Here is a 15,438-nt window from a genome sequence, read left to right on the forward strand (position 1 = left end):
CGGAGGGCGGGGCGCTCTGCCCCTGACCCCTCAACTCTCCTCTTAGCCTGGTGGCTGTGCGTGGAAGCAGGGGTGGGTGCAATGCAGACCCGGCCGACCTCGCTCGCCCGCGCACGGCCTCACAGCGTCGGTAGCGGAGCCCCAGGATCCTTGCTCGCCCTCGGCCGCGTCTTCTCGCGGCGGGGAGGCTACACCACCGCTGCGCCCTGCAGGGCCCTCTGCGGCGCCCATGGAGGCTCCGGGTGGTCCCTCAGGGACCTGAGGCTGAGCGCGGGGACGTCGTTCCCGTTCTGCCAACCCCCTCAGGCCCCGGCCGCAGTGTCTGGGGAGGAGGCCCAGTTGGTGAGGGAGGCGAACGGGCCCCACCCAAGGGGGCTGCACACCGAGTCTTGCAGCGTGTGACAGTTAATCTAGCGACAGAGCGCCCACACGTTTGGAAACTGCCGTTTTGCAGGTTTATACGCGTATCTTAATTTCTCTGGTTTTCTTAATGAAATCGCTAATTACGAGCAACACAAGAACCCTATAGACAGGACGAGCCCAAGGTGGCAAAGCCTCCTGGCCCCATCGCGGACGCTCAGGAGGCTCCAGTGTTTGGACGGGAGGGTCTGTGGGGTCACGCCCCTTTGAGCAGGCGTCTGGTGATCATAGAGGGTGACCCCAGCATCCTGGAGTCCCAGCCGCCCCTCCTCCATGCGCCAACCACCCGTGGGACACCCCAATGCGTGTGGGCAGAACACTGGGAAGTTTAAATGAAAAAGGTACTAGTAATAGAATGGAGGGGAATCCTGGAGTGGAGAAAGCCTTTCTAAATGACACAGAACCGAGTCTATAATTTACTTGTGTAAATGTAAATTAAAATAGGCTATCCTTACTGACATCACTTCCACTTACTTTTGATTTCCGAGTGAAAACAAGTACAGGGGTAGAGCCACCCTGCTGCGAACTGTGGGCACCCCGGGAACGCTGAGGTGCATGCAGGGGAACTGAAAATATCAAGTACTTCTACAACACTTTCCTAGCACACAGGCCAAATCCAGCCCATGAGCTAAGAATCTTTTTTTTTTTTTTAATGTTTTTAACAATCCTTAAGAAATGTAAACATCAAAGACTCTGCTACCTGCAAAGTCTAAAATATTTCCTATCTGGCCTTTTCTCCTGACAGAGCCATTGGACCGACTGTACTAAGTGAGTCATGGGCCAGGGGGGTGACCAACAGGGCTCTTCAAAACCTGGGCGGTCCCCAAGGCACCTCTAGACAAGATGTTTCTTTATCCTATTAACACAGCAACTCAGCTCCAAGCGCTAGAGATCTTGTGAATTTTAAGCCCCAAGGAGTCTGCCACCTCCAGAAGTCACCACACTGCCTGCCACACTCCATGCTCACTGCAGGAGAGGCACAGTGAGTTGGGAAATAAGTAATAATAGGAGGAGGTTGTGAATGATAGAAAGTCATTTAATGTTTGACAGATTCAAGCTCATAAAGACATCTCCTTGAATTTACTTAATAAAGATGCTAAAAATGGTCTTTGCAATGTTTTTTAATATTTACAGTTTCTTTTTTTTTTATTTATAAAGTTCTATACATGAAAGTAAATATACAGAAACAACCCCATCAACTGTTTGCTTCAGTAATCCTCGCTGGTGGGCTCACCATTTACAAGGAACACATCATTCAACGCAACCTGTCACAGAGACTGCCCTACCAGCAACGACTTCTAACTTGAAGGGTCATTATGAGGTCTCTTTTATTAAGACTGCCAATCACCCAGAGGCCTTTGCCTACAACTAGCAATCACCCACAAAATCTACGCAGTCACTGGCTTTAGTGAGGTGTGACCAATTGCTACTACTGGCTAGTGGCAATGTCTACCCCCTATGCTGACTTCAACCCTCAAAGATGCAGGTGTAGTAAGAACAGAAATAAACCCCATGTCCCCCTGGCTAGTCACTGTGAAAAGCCTGCGTAAGGCAACTGAATCGAGGGTTCAGGATTCATCTTGCTGTGTCAGAAGCGACACTAGCAAGACTCTTAGCCTCATCCGCCAGATGACGGGCCTCTGCGTCCAGGTCTCCAGGAGCAGGCGCCACCTCCTTCACCCGACAAAGGGTTGTAACCTGGCAGGAGAGAAAGGAAGCAGAATGGTACTAGGAATTCGGTATCACACATAAGCTTGCGAGCCTGACACGCAGGGCACTGCAACGATACGGATTCTATTCTCAGGGACAGTTTCATAACCTTTTAGCCACCACATGAAAAAAAACAACTCTATACTGTCATTGCAGTTTGATTTGACTTGCTGGTAGGAATGAAAGAAGCCATTCTGCTTCTTAGTCTTAACTCCCCAAAACACAACGTATTTGCCCCCCAAAACCCTCTCAAGATGGCTGGATAAGTCTATAAGGGTTTCTACTACTTCTTCTACATATTAATAACATGTATACATTCAAATAGGACTCTTCAAGCTACAGAAATACATTTAAAAAATGAAAACAGCATAGCACTGGCTGCTCCTACCGGTCACAATGGGTCATTCATGGGCACAGACATTAGGCGACCAGGGTGAGTGCTCAGCTTAAATGAGGTGCATTTGCACCTTACTTGCTATGGGATCTTTGGGCCATAACTCCCTGTGCCTCAGTTTCCTTATTTGTAAGACCAGGCTAGTCAAACCACCTAGCTCCAGGCTGCTGGGAACACTGAAAGCGGCCATGCACAAAGCATGTCACACATCACACTTTTTACAATTTACACTTTCCGAAATATCACCACTGTTCACTCTGAAAGTCTTCCAGCAAGATAAAGTTTTAAAATAGCCTTTCTTGGGCCGGCCGAGTGGCTCAGTTGGTTAAGAGCTCACTCAAGAGCTTGAGCTCTGAGCAACAGCAGTTTGAGTCCAGCCCGAGCTGAGCTGCCGCTGAGCTGCCAACAGGTAGCAGGATGGCTCAGCTAAAAAAAAAACAAAACAAAACAAATAAAATAGCCTTTCTTTTCAGACATGTCACTCCCCTATGGCAAACCAGCTTTGGGCTCCTGGTGCAAAGGGGGTCAGAGCTCAGCCTCTCAGGGTGACTCAGCTTGTGTCCATGCCACCTTAGGAACCATGCTCGTCTCCCCAAGATGCCACCCAGGCCCTCAGCCCCCTGCCGTTGCAGAAAGCCCTCTCCTCCGTGAGAACACGAAGCCTTCAGCCCAGAACTGGTTCCCACGCAACGTTCTAGTCCCTCTGCTCTCCCCTCCCTCAGGTTAATGCAGAGCTCCTGACAGGCACAAAGCATTGCTGCTTGTCACTGTGTGTGAGTCCCATCCTCCCCAAAGGACGGGAAAGCCCTCCAGGATGGGATGGAGACAGACTGCTACGGTATCACCTGGGGCGGGGTGCGGGGGACAGTAAAAAGCTCCGGATGAACATCTGCCCACGTGTCCTTGAGGAGGTTATTTGCAAGACACATGGCGGCCCTCATGGGCTGTGGGGGATCAGTCAGAGCACCAAACACAAGTGCAGTCATTCCAGTTACTTACTGGTGACCTTTACTGACCTCCTCTTGCAATTTCTTACTGAACATTCACTTTTTAACTGATTGGACACTGAGGTCAAGGTTACAGGCTTCCTGGAGGCAGGAACTGTGCCCACATCCTTGCCCCTCACCCACTGGGCAACAGGACTCAGCAGGTTGAACTCCCAGCCACTGAAGGTTGCTTTGCTTCTGTTTCTTTTATTTAATCGTCATAATCCTAAACTTGGGAATCTTGTTTTTAAAAGGTAAGTACACTCTGTAATTATTCAGGATGCTTTAATATTTGGTACTTACCACCTCCCCGCAAAGGCTTTCTGTCAGATTTTCGTTTCGGGATGACTGATGAAGTAGAAGGACCCGGACTGTCTTCTTCCTGTTTGAACATACACAGGCTTAAAAACATGCTACCTGACAAGTCTTCATCTGCCTAAAAAATGTGAACTAGGCCAGTCTGTACTCACCTGAGGCTTTCTTGCATTTCCTTTGTAACTTTTCCCTTCTTGCATGCTGTCCCACATTTCAATCTTCTGTCTCCTTTTTTCTTCTTCAAGCTGAGAAAGAATCATATAGAATGAGTGCAGACACTGCCATCTATCTCAAAGAAAATATGAATTTTGGCAATTTGTAACTGAAATGTAGTTACAAACCACCTTCCCCCTGCATTTTCTTCAGTTAATAAAACTTGTATTTAGAGTTTAATTCACAAACAGAACCTTTTGTTTTGTACACTATTAAAGAAAGCCCAGAGCCGGCTGAGTGGCGCGTTGGTTAAGAGCTGGCTTGGGATGCCAGAGGGCCCCAGTTTGAATCCCACATATGAGGGCCACTGACACTGCCCTCCACAGCTAAGATGCTGAACAACAGCTCAACCTGGAGCTGGGCTGCCGTGGGTCGCCAGCGACGGCGTGGGCAGCAGCCACTGCTGCAGAGGGCTGCCATAAGCTACCATATGTTAGCGAGCAGCCAGCGTGAGCAGCCGCCATGAGCGGCCGTCCAGAAGCCGGCGACTGATCTGCCTCGCCAGAGAAGAGCACAATGATAGTGCCAACTTGGGCCAGTGAAGCAACGTCCTCCACAACTAGACTGAAGAACAAAAGGACAGCAACTTGTCTGTTCCCCTTCTGCCAATTCCCCAGCGCTGTTCCCATCCACCAATTCCCCAATAAAAATCTTAAAAAAAAAAAAAAAGAATTGAAGTCAGTGGTTATGAAGATGCTTNCCTCCACAACTAGACTGAAGAACAAAAGGACAGCAACTTGTCTGTTCCCCTTCCCCCAATTCCCCAATAAAATCTTAAAAAAAAAAAAAAAAGCAAGCCCAAGTGTCACAGAAAGAAGACTACGGATTCAGTTGTGAAGTTCGCCTGTAGCAGGACACTCTGGACAACGTGGAAGAACTCCGACTTGGAGTGAGTATGGCGGCAGGCCTGCCTTGTTGCTACCTGGCTGTGTCCCTGAGGGAAGCCACATAACCCCTCTGCTTCTCAGAGCAGACGTGAAAGTGGTTTGAAAGTCAAGTACGATGGAAAACAAGGGAAAACGAATCTCAGCAGGAAATTAGGCCCAATAACGAGCCCTTGAGAAAGCCTCTGATCACAGTGCATAGGTCCCCAAGGCAGGAGGAAGCTGCACTGGCTACATCTGGGCCTCTGCTTCCTGCCCCGGGAAAAGCACGTGCCTGTCAGCAACCGAGACCCGCAGCTCTCATGCACACAAAGGTCACAAAATCTCTCAATCCCAATGGAATCCAGACCCAACCTGCAGGTCATTCTGGTTCCAAGTAAACGGAGAGATGACAAGTATATGCTAGAAGATGGCTTAGAAAGCCCAGATCCAGAAAATGTCTCCATGGCTTTCAGGGTCCATCACTGCTAAACCCAAGTGCCTGTCACATCTAGCTTCCAGGGCAAGTACAGGGGGTCGAGGAGGAAGCCATCCCTCGATCTGAAGGTTGTGTCATACTCCTAGCTAACACGGAGAACACCAGAATGGAACACAGCTGACAAATCGGGAGGACACAAACAAGAGCTGACTTAACTGTGAGGCAGGCCAACCTCAGGTTATTATTATTGTTTTTGTAAGCTCCCATAAGACTATCGGCTGATTCTCAAAAGAAACTTTGCAGGCCAGAGGGGATTGGCAGGAAATATTCAAAGTGATGAAAAGCAAGGGCCTACAACCAAGATTACTCTACCCAGCAAAGCTATCATTTAGAATCGAAGGACAGATAAAGAGCTTCCCAGACAAGAAAAAGCTAGCGGCATTCATCACCACCAAACCAGTATTACAAGAAATGTTATAACTACATACCTACCAATAATCACTTCAAATGTAAATGGGTTAAATGCTCCAATCAAAAGACTTATGGTGACTGAATGTATAAGAAAACAAAGCCCTTACATAGGCTGCTTACAAGAGACCCACTTCAGGTTGAAAGTCACACACAGACTGAAAGTAAAGGGATGGAAAAAGATATTTCATGCAAGTGGAAATGAAAAAAAGCTGTAGAAACAATACTTATATTGGACAAAACAGACTTTAAAATGAAGACTGTAATTAGAGACAAGGAAGGACATTTCATAATAATAAAGGGGTTGATCCAACAAGAGATTATAACCCTGTTAAACATTTATACACCCAAAGTAGGAGTACCTAAATATATAAAACAAATATTGAATAACATACACGGAGAGGTTGACAGTAACAGTCATAGTAAGGGATGTTAACACCCCACTGATTTCAATGAATAGATCTTCCAGACAGAAAATCAACAAAGAAACAGCAGCCTTAAATGACACATCAGATCAGATAGATTTAATTGATATTTTTAAAGCATTTCACCCAAAGCAGAAGAATACATTCTTTTGAAGTGTACATGAAACAAGTCTCAGTAAGTGTTAAAGACTGAAATCATGTCAAGCATCTTCTCCGACCACAATGCTATGAAACTAGAAATCAATTACAAGAAAACAAAAAACAAAAAAACAATAACTGAAAAACACGTAAACACATAGAAGCTGAATAACATGCTACTAAACAATGAATGGGTCAAGAATGAGATTAAGGAAGAAATCAAAAGATACCTTGAGGCAAACGAAAATAAAAACACAATGACCCAAAATCCATGGGACACAGCAAAAGCAGTCCAAAGAGGGAAATTCATAGTGATGCAGGCCTTACCTCAAGAAACAAGAAAAATCTCAAATAAACAATCCACCCTCACACCTACAGAAACCAGAAAAATCACATTAAACAAAGCCCCAAATGAATAGAAGGCAGGAAATAATAAAGATCAGTGTGAGAATAAATGAAATAGAGTCTAAAAAAAATTACAAAGGATCAATGAAACCAAGAGCTGATTCTTTGAAACAATAAACAGAAGTGATACACCTTTAAACCAGACTCAAGAAAAAAGAGAGGACCCAAATAAAATCAGAAATGAAAGAGGAGAAGTGACAACTGACACCATAGAAATACAAATGTTTATAAGAAAACACTATGAGCAACTGTATGCCAACAAATTGGACAATCTGGAAGACATGGACAAATTCCTAGAAACATACAATCTTCCAAGACTGAATCAAGAAGAAACAGAAAATCTTAACAGACCGATTACTACTAACGAAATTGAATCAGTAATCAAAAAACTCCCATCAAACAAAAATCCTGGACTGGATGGCTTCACAGGTGAACGTTAACAAACATTCAAATATAAATTAACACTTATTCTTCTCAAACTATTCCAAAAAATTCAAAAGGAAGGGAGGCTCCCAAGCTCATTTTGTGGGGCCACCATTATACTGATTCCAAGACCAGACAAAGATATTATAAAACAAGAAAATTATAAGCTGATTTCCCTGATGAACATAGATGCGAAAATCCTCAACAAAATATTGGCAACCCGAATTCAGCAATACATTAAAAAGATCATACATCATGATCAAGTGGGGTTTATTCCTGGGATGTGAGGTTGGTTCAATCTGCAAATCAATTAATGTGAGACATCACATAAAATAAAATGAAGGATAAAAATCATATGATCATATCAATAGATGCAGAAAAGCATTTGACAAAATCCAGCATCCATTTATGATAAAAACTCTCAATAAATATATAGTCATGGGAAATAAAGTACAATATAGGGAATACAGTCAATGGTATTGTAATGTCACAAGGACAGTAGACTTGTTGGGGTTATCACTTTGTGAGGTGTGTAAATGTCTAATCACTGTGTTGTTTTGTATACCTGAAACTAATAATAATAGAAAAGCAACCTCTCAGCAAAGTGGCAATAGAGGGAACATACCTGAACATAGTAACGGCCATCTATGACAAACCCACAGCTAACATCATACTCAACGGTGAAAAGATAAAAGCGTTCTCCTTAAGATCAGGAACAAGACAAGGATGTCCATTTTCACCACTTTTATTCAACATAGTATTGGAAGTCCTAGCCATAGCAATCAGACAAGAAATAAAATGCATCCAAATTAGAAAGAAGTAAAACTATTACTTGCAGATGATACGATACTTACTATATATAGAGAACCCGAAAGAGTCTACAAAAAAACTATTATAAAAGATAAATTTAGTAAAGTAGCAGGATACAAAATTAATACTCAGAAATGGGTTGTATTTTTATATACCAATAATGAACTATGAAAAAGAAAAATTAAGAAAACAATCTCATTTACATCTACATAAAAAAAAATCAAATAAAATACCTAAGAATAAATTTAAACAAGGAGGTAAAAGACCTGTACTCAGAAAACTATAAGACCTTGAAGAAAGAAAGTGAAGAAACTATAAATTAATGGAAGCAGACACCGTGCTCATGGATAGGAAGAATTAACAGCATTAAAATGTCCATACCACCCAAAGTAATCTACAGATTCAATGCAATTCCTATCAAAATACCAATGGCATTTTTCACAGAACTAGAACAAATAATCCTAAAATTTATATGGAACCACAATGGTGTTGGGAAAATTAGATACATGCAAAAAAATGAAACTTAACCACTTTCTTTCACCATATACAAAAATAAACTCAAAATGGATTAAAGACTTAATTGTAAGACCTGAAACCATAAAACTCCTAAAAGAAAACAGGCAGTAAACTCTTGGACATTACCCTTAGTAATATTTTCATTGATATGTCTCCTCAGGCAAGGGAAACAAAAGAAAAACTAAACAAATGGGACTACATCAAACCAAAAAGGTTTTGCACAGCAAAGGAAACCATCAAGAAAATGAAAAGGCACCCTACTGAATGGGAGAAGATATTCGCCTGTGACACATCTGATAAAGGGTTAATATCCAAAATTTATAAAGAACTCATACAACTCAACACCAAAAAAACCCATAGAATCCAATTAAAAAATGGGCAGGGGACCTGATTCGACATTTCTCCAAAGAGGACATACAGATGGCCAACAGACATGTGAAAAAATACTCCATGTCACTAATCATCAGAGAAATGGAATTTAAAAACTATATGAGACGGGCCGGCCGAGTGGTGCACTGATTAAAAGTTGGCTTGGGATGCCAGCTCTGAGCAGCAGGGCCCCAATTGGGACCCAACATGAAGGCCAGTGATGCTGCGCCCTCTACAGCTAAGATGGTGAACAACAGCTCAACCTGGAGTTGGGCTGCCGTGAGTCGCCGGAGACAGCGTAGGCTGCAATGGGGCTGGCTGCCCGGCAGCAGGCGTGAGCTTTCGTGAGCTGCTGACCAAGGGCTGGCAACCGACTGCCTCCCTGGGGAAGAGCGCAATGATAATACCAACATGGGCCAGTGAAGTGACGTCCTCCACAGCTAGACTGAAGAACAAAAGGACAGCAACTTGTCTGTTCCCCTCCCTCAATTCCCCAATAAAAAAAATCTAAAAAAAAAAAAAGAAAAACTACATGAGATATCACCTCACACCTGTCAGAATTACATCACCAATAAATCAACAAACAACAAGTGCTGGCAAGGTTGTGGAGAAAAGAGAACCCTCGTGCACTGTTGGTGGGATTGTAAACTGGTGCAGCCACTATGGAAAACAGTATGGAGGTTCCACAAAAAATTAAAAACAGAACTACCTTATGACCCAGCAATTCCACTTCAGAGGCATTATCTGAAGAAATCCAAAACACTATTTTGAAAAGATATATGCACCCATATGTTCACTGCAGTGTTGTTTACAATAGCCAAGATATGGAGGTAACCTAAGTGCCCATCAATAGGCGATTGGATAAAGAAGAGGTGGTACATATATACAATGGAGTATTACTCAGCCATAAAAAAGAATGAATCTTACATTTTGTGACAATATAGATGGACCTAGAGTGTATTACACTAAGTGAAATAAGTCAGACTGAGAAAGACAAGTACCATGTGATCTCAACTTATATGTGAAATCTAAAACAAAATAAATGAACAGACAAAACAGAAACAGACTAATAGATAGAAAACAAACTGATGGCTGCAAGATGGGAGGAGAGTTGTGGGGCTGGGTGAAAATGGTGAGCGGGATTAAGAAGTACAAACTGGCAGTTACAAAACAGTCACAGGGATATAAAGTGCAGCAGAGGGAATATAGTCAATAATACTGTAATAACTATGTGTAGTGCCAGGTGGGCACTAGACCTATTAGGAGATCACTTCATAAGTTATATAAATGTCTAACCACTATGCTGTACATCTGAAACTAATATAAAATAATACTGAAGGTCAACTGTAATTGAAAAAAATTTAAATTAAAACAAAATGGCATATACGTATACTGTGTTGCCATTTCTATGAAAAAAGAGCTATGCATGTGTTCGTATGTGGATAAAGTATTTCTGGAAAAACTCCTGAAAAAGCTTACTGGAATGCTCGGGCAGCAGCAGGCGGGGGAGCAGGGAGGGCAGGGACTAGGTTTCACGGTGCAGGTTTTTATGTCATGAATTTGTTTAACCTCACATGATTAAAAACATTAAATAACAGGAATGTGCTAGTACATTTTAAGTTAGTGCAAGACGGACGGCCTACTGAACATGAAAAAGGGTGCTGAGACAGGGTGACAAAGGCAGGCGAGTGTGGGTGTAGGTGTGGTCTTGTTCTGTCCTTCCCTTCTGGGCTGCAGCCAAGCTGGGGAGACTGGCAGCGTACTGGATGACTGGGCAGAAACAAAAGCCACCAGGAAGTGCTTTCTGGAAAGGCACATGACCCTGGAAACAGCAGAGCCACATGCAAGGCCAACAGGAAGACCAGCTTCTCTGCTGCCTTAGAGCCAGCAGAGGATTCCTTCTCAGGGGGTGAAGAGGGGCCCAGAAACACCTGGACTGAAACTAGAAAGCAGAGTCTACACTTCTGTTTCTGTCACACAAGCTGGGTCCCATGTGGTGCGTGAGCTTATTCCTGGAAAGAGCGGCACAATCCACCTGGCTGCTCGGGTCCCTTCAAAGAGCCATCCTTGGTCTTCCTTCCCCCTCCCCTCCTACTACCCAAACCAAACCATGAGCCTTTAAAAGCATCTTTCAAACCTCCGTCTGGCCCCCGGACCAAACCCATCACCACCCTCCCCTGGCTCTCCTTCAGTCCACTGAAGGGTGGCCCCACCAAGGCAGACTGTGTGAGACACACAGCTTGAAACAGACAACGGGGCAAGAAGCTGAATGTGTGCTCTGTGTCCTGTGGCATGGCACCTGGACGCAGTTTCGCTGGGTGACAAACTGCTGTGAGGGAACCAGTACAAAGCAAAAACATAAATAAAAGACACATTTCTTTAAGAGTGTTTTCCCCCTAAACAGTAAGAAATTGCAGAAGGAAAGCACGCTGACCACTATTAAGCTAAGTGGAAATTATTTTGCTACAACTGGTTGTTCCCAAGACCTGCCCTAGAGTGCGTGCATGCGCACACACACAGTTTTTACCCACTAAAGCCTCAAACTATTTCTTAAAACCACATTTTCAAACTCAAACAAGTTCACACCTGTCTCCGTTTTTCCTTATGCTTTTCAACTTGGGCATTTAATTCTTCTTGCATTTTCAAACGGGCAGCTGCCAAAGCCTCTTGTCGTTTTACAACAATGTCAGGTTCTAAAATGACAGAAAATAAAATGACAGAAAAAATGTGAGCTAAAGCACCTTGTATAACATAAAATGAGAACTCTTAAGAGCTCATATTACGAGAAATATACAAAATTATATCAGACATAGATGTCAGACAATGCAAAAACATGTTTTTACACAAATAATTCCACGCTTCTGCATATATGTGGCTGCTTACAGGGCAGGGGGCTGTCCCACAGCCATAGTTCTTAGCCCTGGCTAAATATACACAGCACCAGAAACCTCTGGTCAAAACACTTTTCTGGGCTCCCTCAGCAACTCCAATTCAGGAAGTCTGGGGTGGGCCCCATGATCTGATGGGCACAGAGCATGCATTCCACTATGTGGACACTCCCAGCACCCGGGCTCCAGGCTGACCAGCATTCTAGAAGACAACCAAGGAAAGATAAAGTTTTCTGGTCATTGGCCATCACTTAATTAGTCCAGATCTATACCAGGAAGAGGTAAAGGTACTCAAGTATTTTATCCTTATTTATACAGAAAAGAAAGAAAAATCCCTTCAGCTAGCAGGAAGAGGAATGAGCACCCCAGCTTTGTGTATATTCTAATCTGGTTTATAAAACAAAGCAAAATTATATAAATACACTGTAAAAGTCTCCATCTGCTCATCTAATCAGACCACTGTGTTAAGGACCACTGAGGGGCAACTACACAGTGGTGTGACTGATTTGCTAAAGAAGGAAAAACTACAATAGAACTTATATATCCACATCAGTACCATCCAAAGTATAGGTGATCATCATTACTCGTCAGTAGTAAAAAAGGCAACTTAACTGAGTCCACATGAAACAAATGTCATGATCAAAACAGCACCGGTACGTGTGTGGGGGTGGGGGCAGAGATAACTGGAACTTTATCTTTAGCAACAAAACTATAGTTCTACTGTATAGAACTGTGAATTTCAGTAACATTTCTAACTGTTGAATCATTCCTAGGATAAAATCAGTCAAGTGTAGTTTTTTCAAGCTAATTTTCTAACAAAATCAAAAACAGGACAACGCAACACCTTTCATTGCACATTTACTTTTTGCAGTGCTTCATAAAAACAGTCCTCTTTTGATATGCCCATCCTCTCATCTTCTAAATGTACTCTGCAGTTGTCGGCATTTTGATCACGGAGACGGGTGTAGCAGGTGACTGAAGCTGTTACCCAACACCATGGTCATTCATGAAATCCTGCATCTTATGCAAGATTTACAGTAGCACTTTGTATAGTTTATTGTTGAATGTACTGCCAACAATCAGAAAAACACCGCGAGAATGGCAGGACCATGGGGTTTCATGGGAGAGGTATGTTTGAGTGAAGGAATTTTCTAAGTCTTTCCACTAAGACTACTTTTACATGTGACATTTTCTTTCCTCAACCTCAGTAACCATGGTGACTCAAATGAATGGGGATTTGTATTTGTTTAATTATGCTGCTTGACATTTCTTTTGGGTATGTCCTCAGAAACCAAAGCTTCTAAACTAGTGAAAAGGCTACTGTTTCAGAGGAAGTTAAATTTTTGAAACAACCAAGTGCAAACTGAACTCAGGTCTGATGAGCACGTTGTGAAAATCAAAGCACAGTGAATATGGAGAACAAAGACTAAGTTTCTCATCACTCACAAAGGTCCTAGAGATAACTCGGAGTTAGTAGGCAGATGCACAAATATGGAGAAGCTGTGACGTTTTCGCTTTCATCCACCCTATAAATTAAAACCCTCCAACAAGATATGCTACCTACATACCACCAGGCAGGTTCTCTGTCTCATTAAAATCTCTGAAACGAAAAACCAGTCTCCTGCACATCCACCAAAATCAATTCCAGAAGCAGAACACGGTTTCCTTTCCCTCCCATACAGACTAGAATCATACTCTTCTCAGTCTTAACAACAGACTAACTTTTAAACACTAAAAGAAGTGGGTGCAAAGCCTCTTCCTTTATCCTGTATCAGGTACTAACCCACAGTAGCCGCAGCTTGGTCCAGCTGCCTCTGCCTCTGGGCCCTCAGCCGTGGGGAAAGCTTCTGAAAGGCCACGTAGAGAAGGATGCAGCCGAAGACGATGTACCAGCCATAGGTGGCCAGCAGGGAGCCCACTGCAAAGAAGAACACGATTTTCGAGAAACTAAAAAGAGACTAGTATGGACTTTTCCATAAAATTCAACAAAGACAAAACAAGCACAGGTTCCCACCCTCAAAACCTTCAAGGTCTAGCTGAGGAAATGGCCTAAGTAGGCAGTTAAAGTACGAGCGAGAAGCGCGACAATTTAGGGGTCACGGAGAAGGGACTTCTCAACCATCTGGGGAGTCAGGGGGGCAAGTACAGAGGACGGAGGGACCGCAGCTGGGTTTTGAGGGGTGAAGAGGTTATCTGACCCTTCAGGAGGGCCAAGGCCTTTCAGACCCAGGGAACCTACAGAAAGGGGTGGCCGTGGGGGGCTGATACAGTGCAGGGTTACTAGTGTGGATGGGGGGGAAGGGGGTTGGAGCCGAGGCCTGGAGGCAAACGCCAACGGCGCAGTGATCCCAGTAACTGCAACCGGAAGGGGTTGCTTGGCACAAAGTAGAAGAGTCGCGCAAAAATGGCCCGACAGCACCGCCCAGGGAAGTGCGGCTCCCGGAGGGCCTCGGCGCCCGCTCCGGACCTGCCGCCAGGACCTGCGTGTGACGCCTACAACCGGCTCCGGGCCAGGCCTCCCCAGGCCCGGTCGGGCGCGCAGCGGAGGACGACCCACCGAACATGGCGGCGCGACCCCGCTGCCGCGCGGCTCGCGGCTACTCACCGGTGACGTGCAGGAAGCGCAGCCCCTCGGCCTCCAGGGCCGGCCGCGCGGCCAGCGGCTCCCCGTCCCGCTCCATAGCCGCCGGCGCTCCGCCAGGACCAGCAGCGTCAGCTTGAGCCTGCGCCCTCCGGCCCGCCCCTACGTGTACGTGGCGCGCCGGGGGCGGTGTTTCGGCGGCCCGGCAACGCTCGGCCAATCACTGCGAGGGCGTGCCGGGGTGGGCGTGGTCGGGGCGGGGCGAGCCGCAGTTGGGGCGTGGGCAGAACCCCTGAGCTGGCCTGGCGCTGGGTAGCCGTGAGCCTCCTTGCTGACCTAAGTGAGGCCGCGTGACCGACCTCCTTGACGACCAACCTGAATGTTTCCTTTTGTACTGAAGCAGGGCAGCTTCCTCCCGCTGCTGGTGTTACCTTTCAGGCTAAGAATCCTGCTGATCCTTATGGCTCTCCTCCCCTCCAGAATCAAAACCTCTTGGGAAAGCATTATCATAGCAACGGCTCCAACACATAAATTTTACTGTCACAAGATATTCAGTTATTTATAGTACTGTCCTGTTTCCTATGCCTGCAGCGCCATCCTCCACCCCCTTCCATTCCTCACCTGTCACCACCTGAGTCCTACCTTAACTATCCTATTTGAAATTTGACTTGGAGGGCTTTTTATTTATTTATTTTTTGGTTTTGAAGTGAACACACTTAGCTGTCTCAAAAGCTAATTGGCAATTAGGAATACAATTGTTAAAGAGGAAACCATAGGCACAAAATTGTGTCACTTGTGCTGAAGCCCATGATACCAAACCTAGATTTAATACCTGACCTAATTGCTGTTTCAGCCTCTCCCAGAACCATAATCTTAGTCAGTCTGGAAATTGCTGGTCCAGCATCAGAAAGGTAATATCACAATCCCTCTCTACCTCTACCAGAAAGAGGCTACCCGCATAATGAAAACCTTGCCACTCCCTCCCTCCCAAAACATGCCCTCCCCCCAATCAATCCTTTCCTAGTAGGCTCCCTTGCCCCACCTTTCTTCCTTTAAGAGCATGCCATTTTGCACA

At 44.8% G+C, this 15,438-nt stretch overlaps 1 protein-coding gene across 1 annotated transcript; it reads right to left on the reverse strand.

The window, feature by feature from the left end:
* Positions 1-1,523: 1,523 nt before the first annotated feature.
* Positions 1,524-14,532, reverse strand: SELENOS (selenoprotein S). The gene is made up of 6 exons (XM_019637832.1): positions 14,388-14,532; positions 13,566-13,700; positions 11,481-11,587; positions 3,981-4,070; positions 3,814-3,892; positions 1,524-2,118 (listed from the first exon to the last, which is right to left on the reverse strand). The coding sequence occupies exons 1-6, from the start codon at positions 14,461-14,463 to the stop codon at positions 2,039-2,041; spliced, it is 567 nt and encodes a 188-aa protein (XP_019493377.1). The 5' UTR covers positions 14,464-14,532; the 3' UTR covers positions 1,524-2,038.
* Positions 14,533-15,438: the final 906 nt, after the last annotated feature.

Source organism: Hipposideros armiger, unplaced genomic scaffold (assembly GCF_001890085.2).
Source record: "Hipposideros armiger isolate ML-2016 unplaced genomic scaffold, ASM189008v1 scaffold_35, whole genome shotgun sequence".
NCBI lineage: Eukaryota > Metazoa > Chordata > Mammalia > Chiroptera > Hipposideridae > Hipposideros > Hipposideros armiger.

Bases quoted from the DNA above. Each gene is read 5' to 3' on its own strand.
- SELENOS (XM_019637832.1), bottom strand. From the start codon at position 14,463: ATGGAGCGGGACGGGGAGCCGCTGGCCGCGCGGCCGGCCCTGGAGGCC. The intron at 4,071-11,480 runs GTGTGAACTTGT...ATTCTTTCTCAG, and splicing joins ATAAGGAAAAACGGAGACAG to CTTGAAGAAGAAAAAAGGAG. The intron at 3,893-3,980 runs GTGAGTACAGAC...ATGTTCAAACAG, and splicing joins GAAATGCAAGAAAGCCTCAG to GAAGAAGACAGTCCGGGTCC.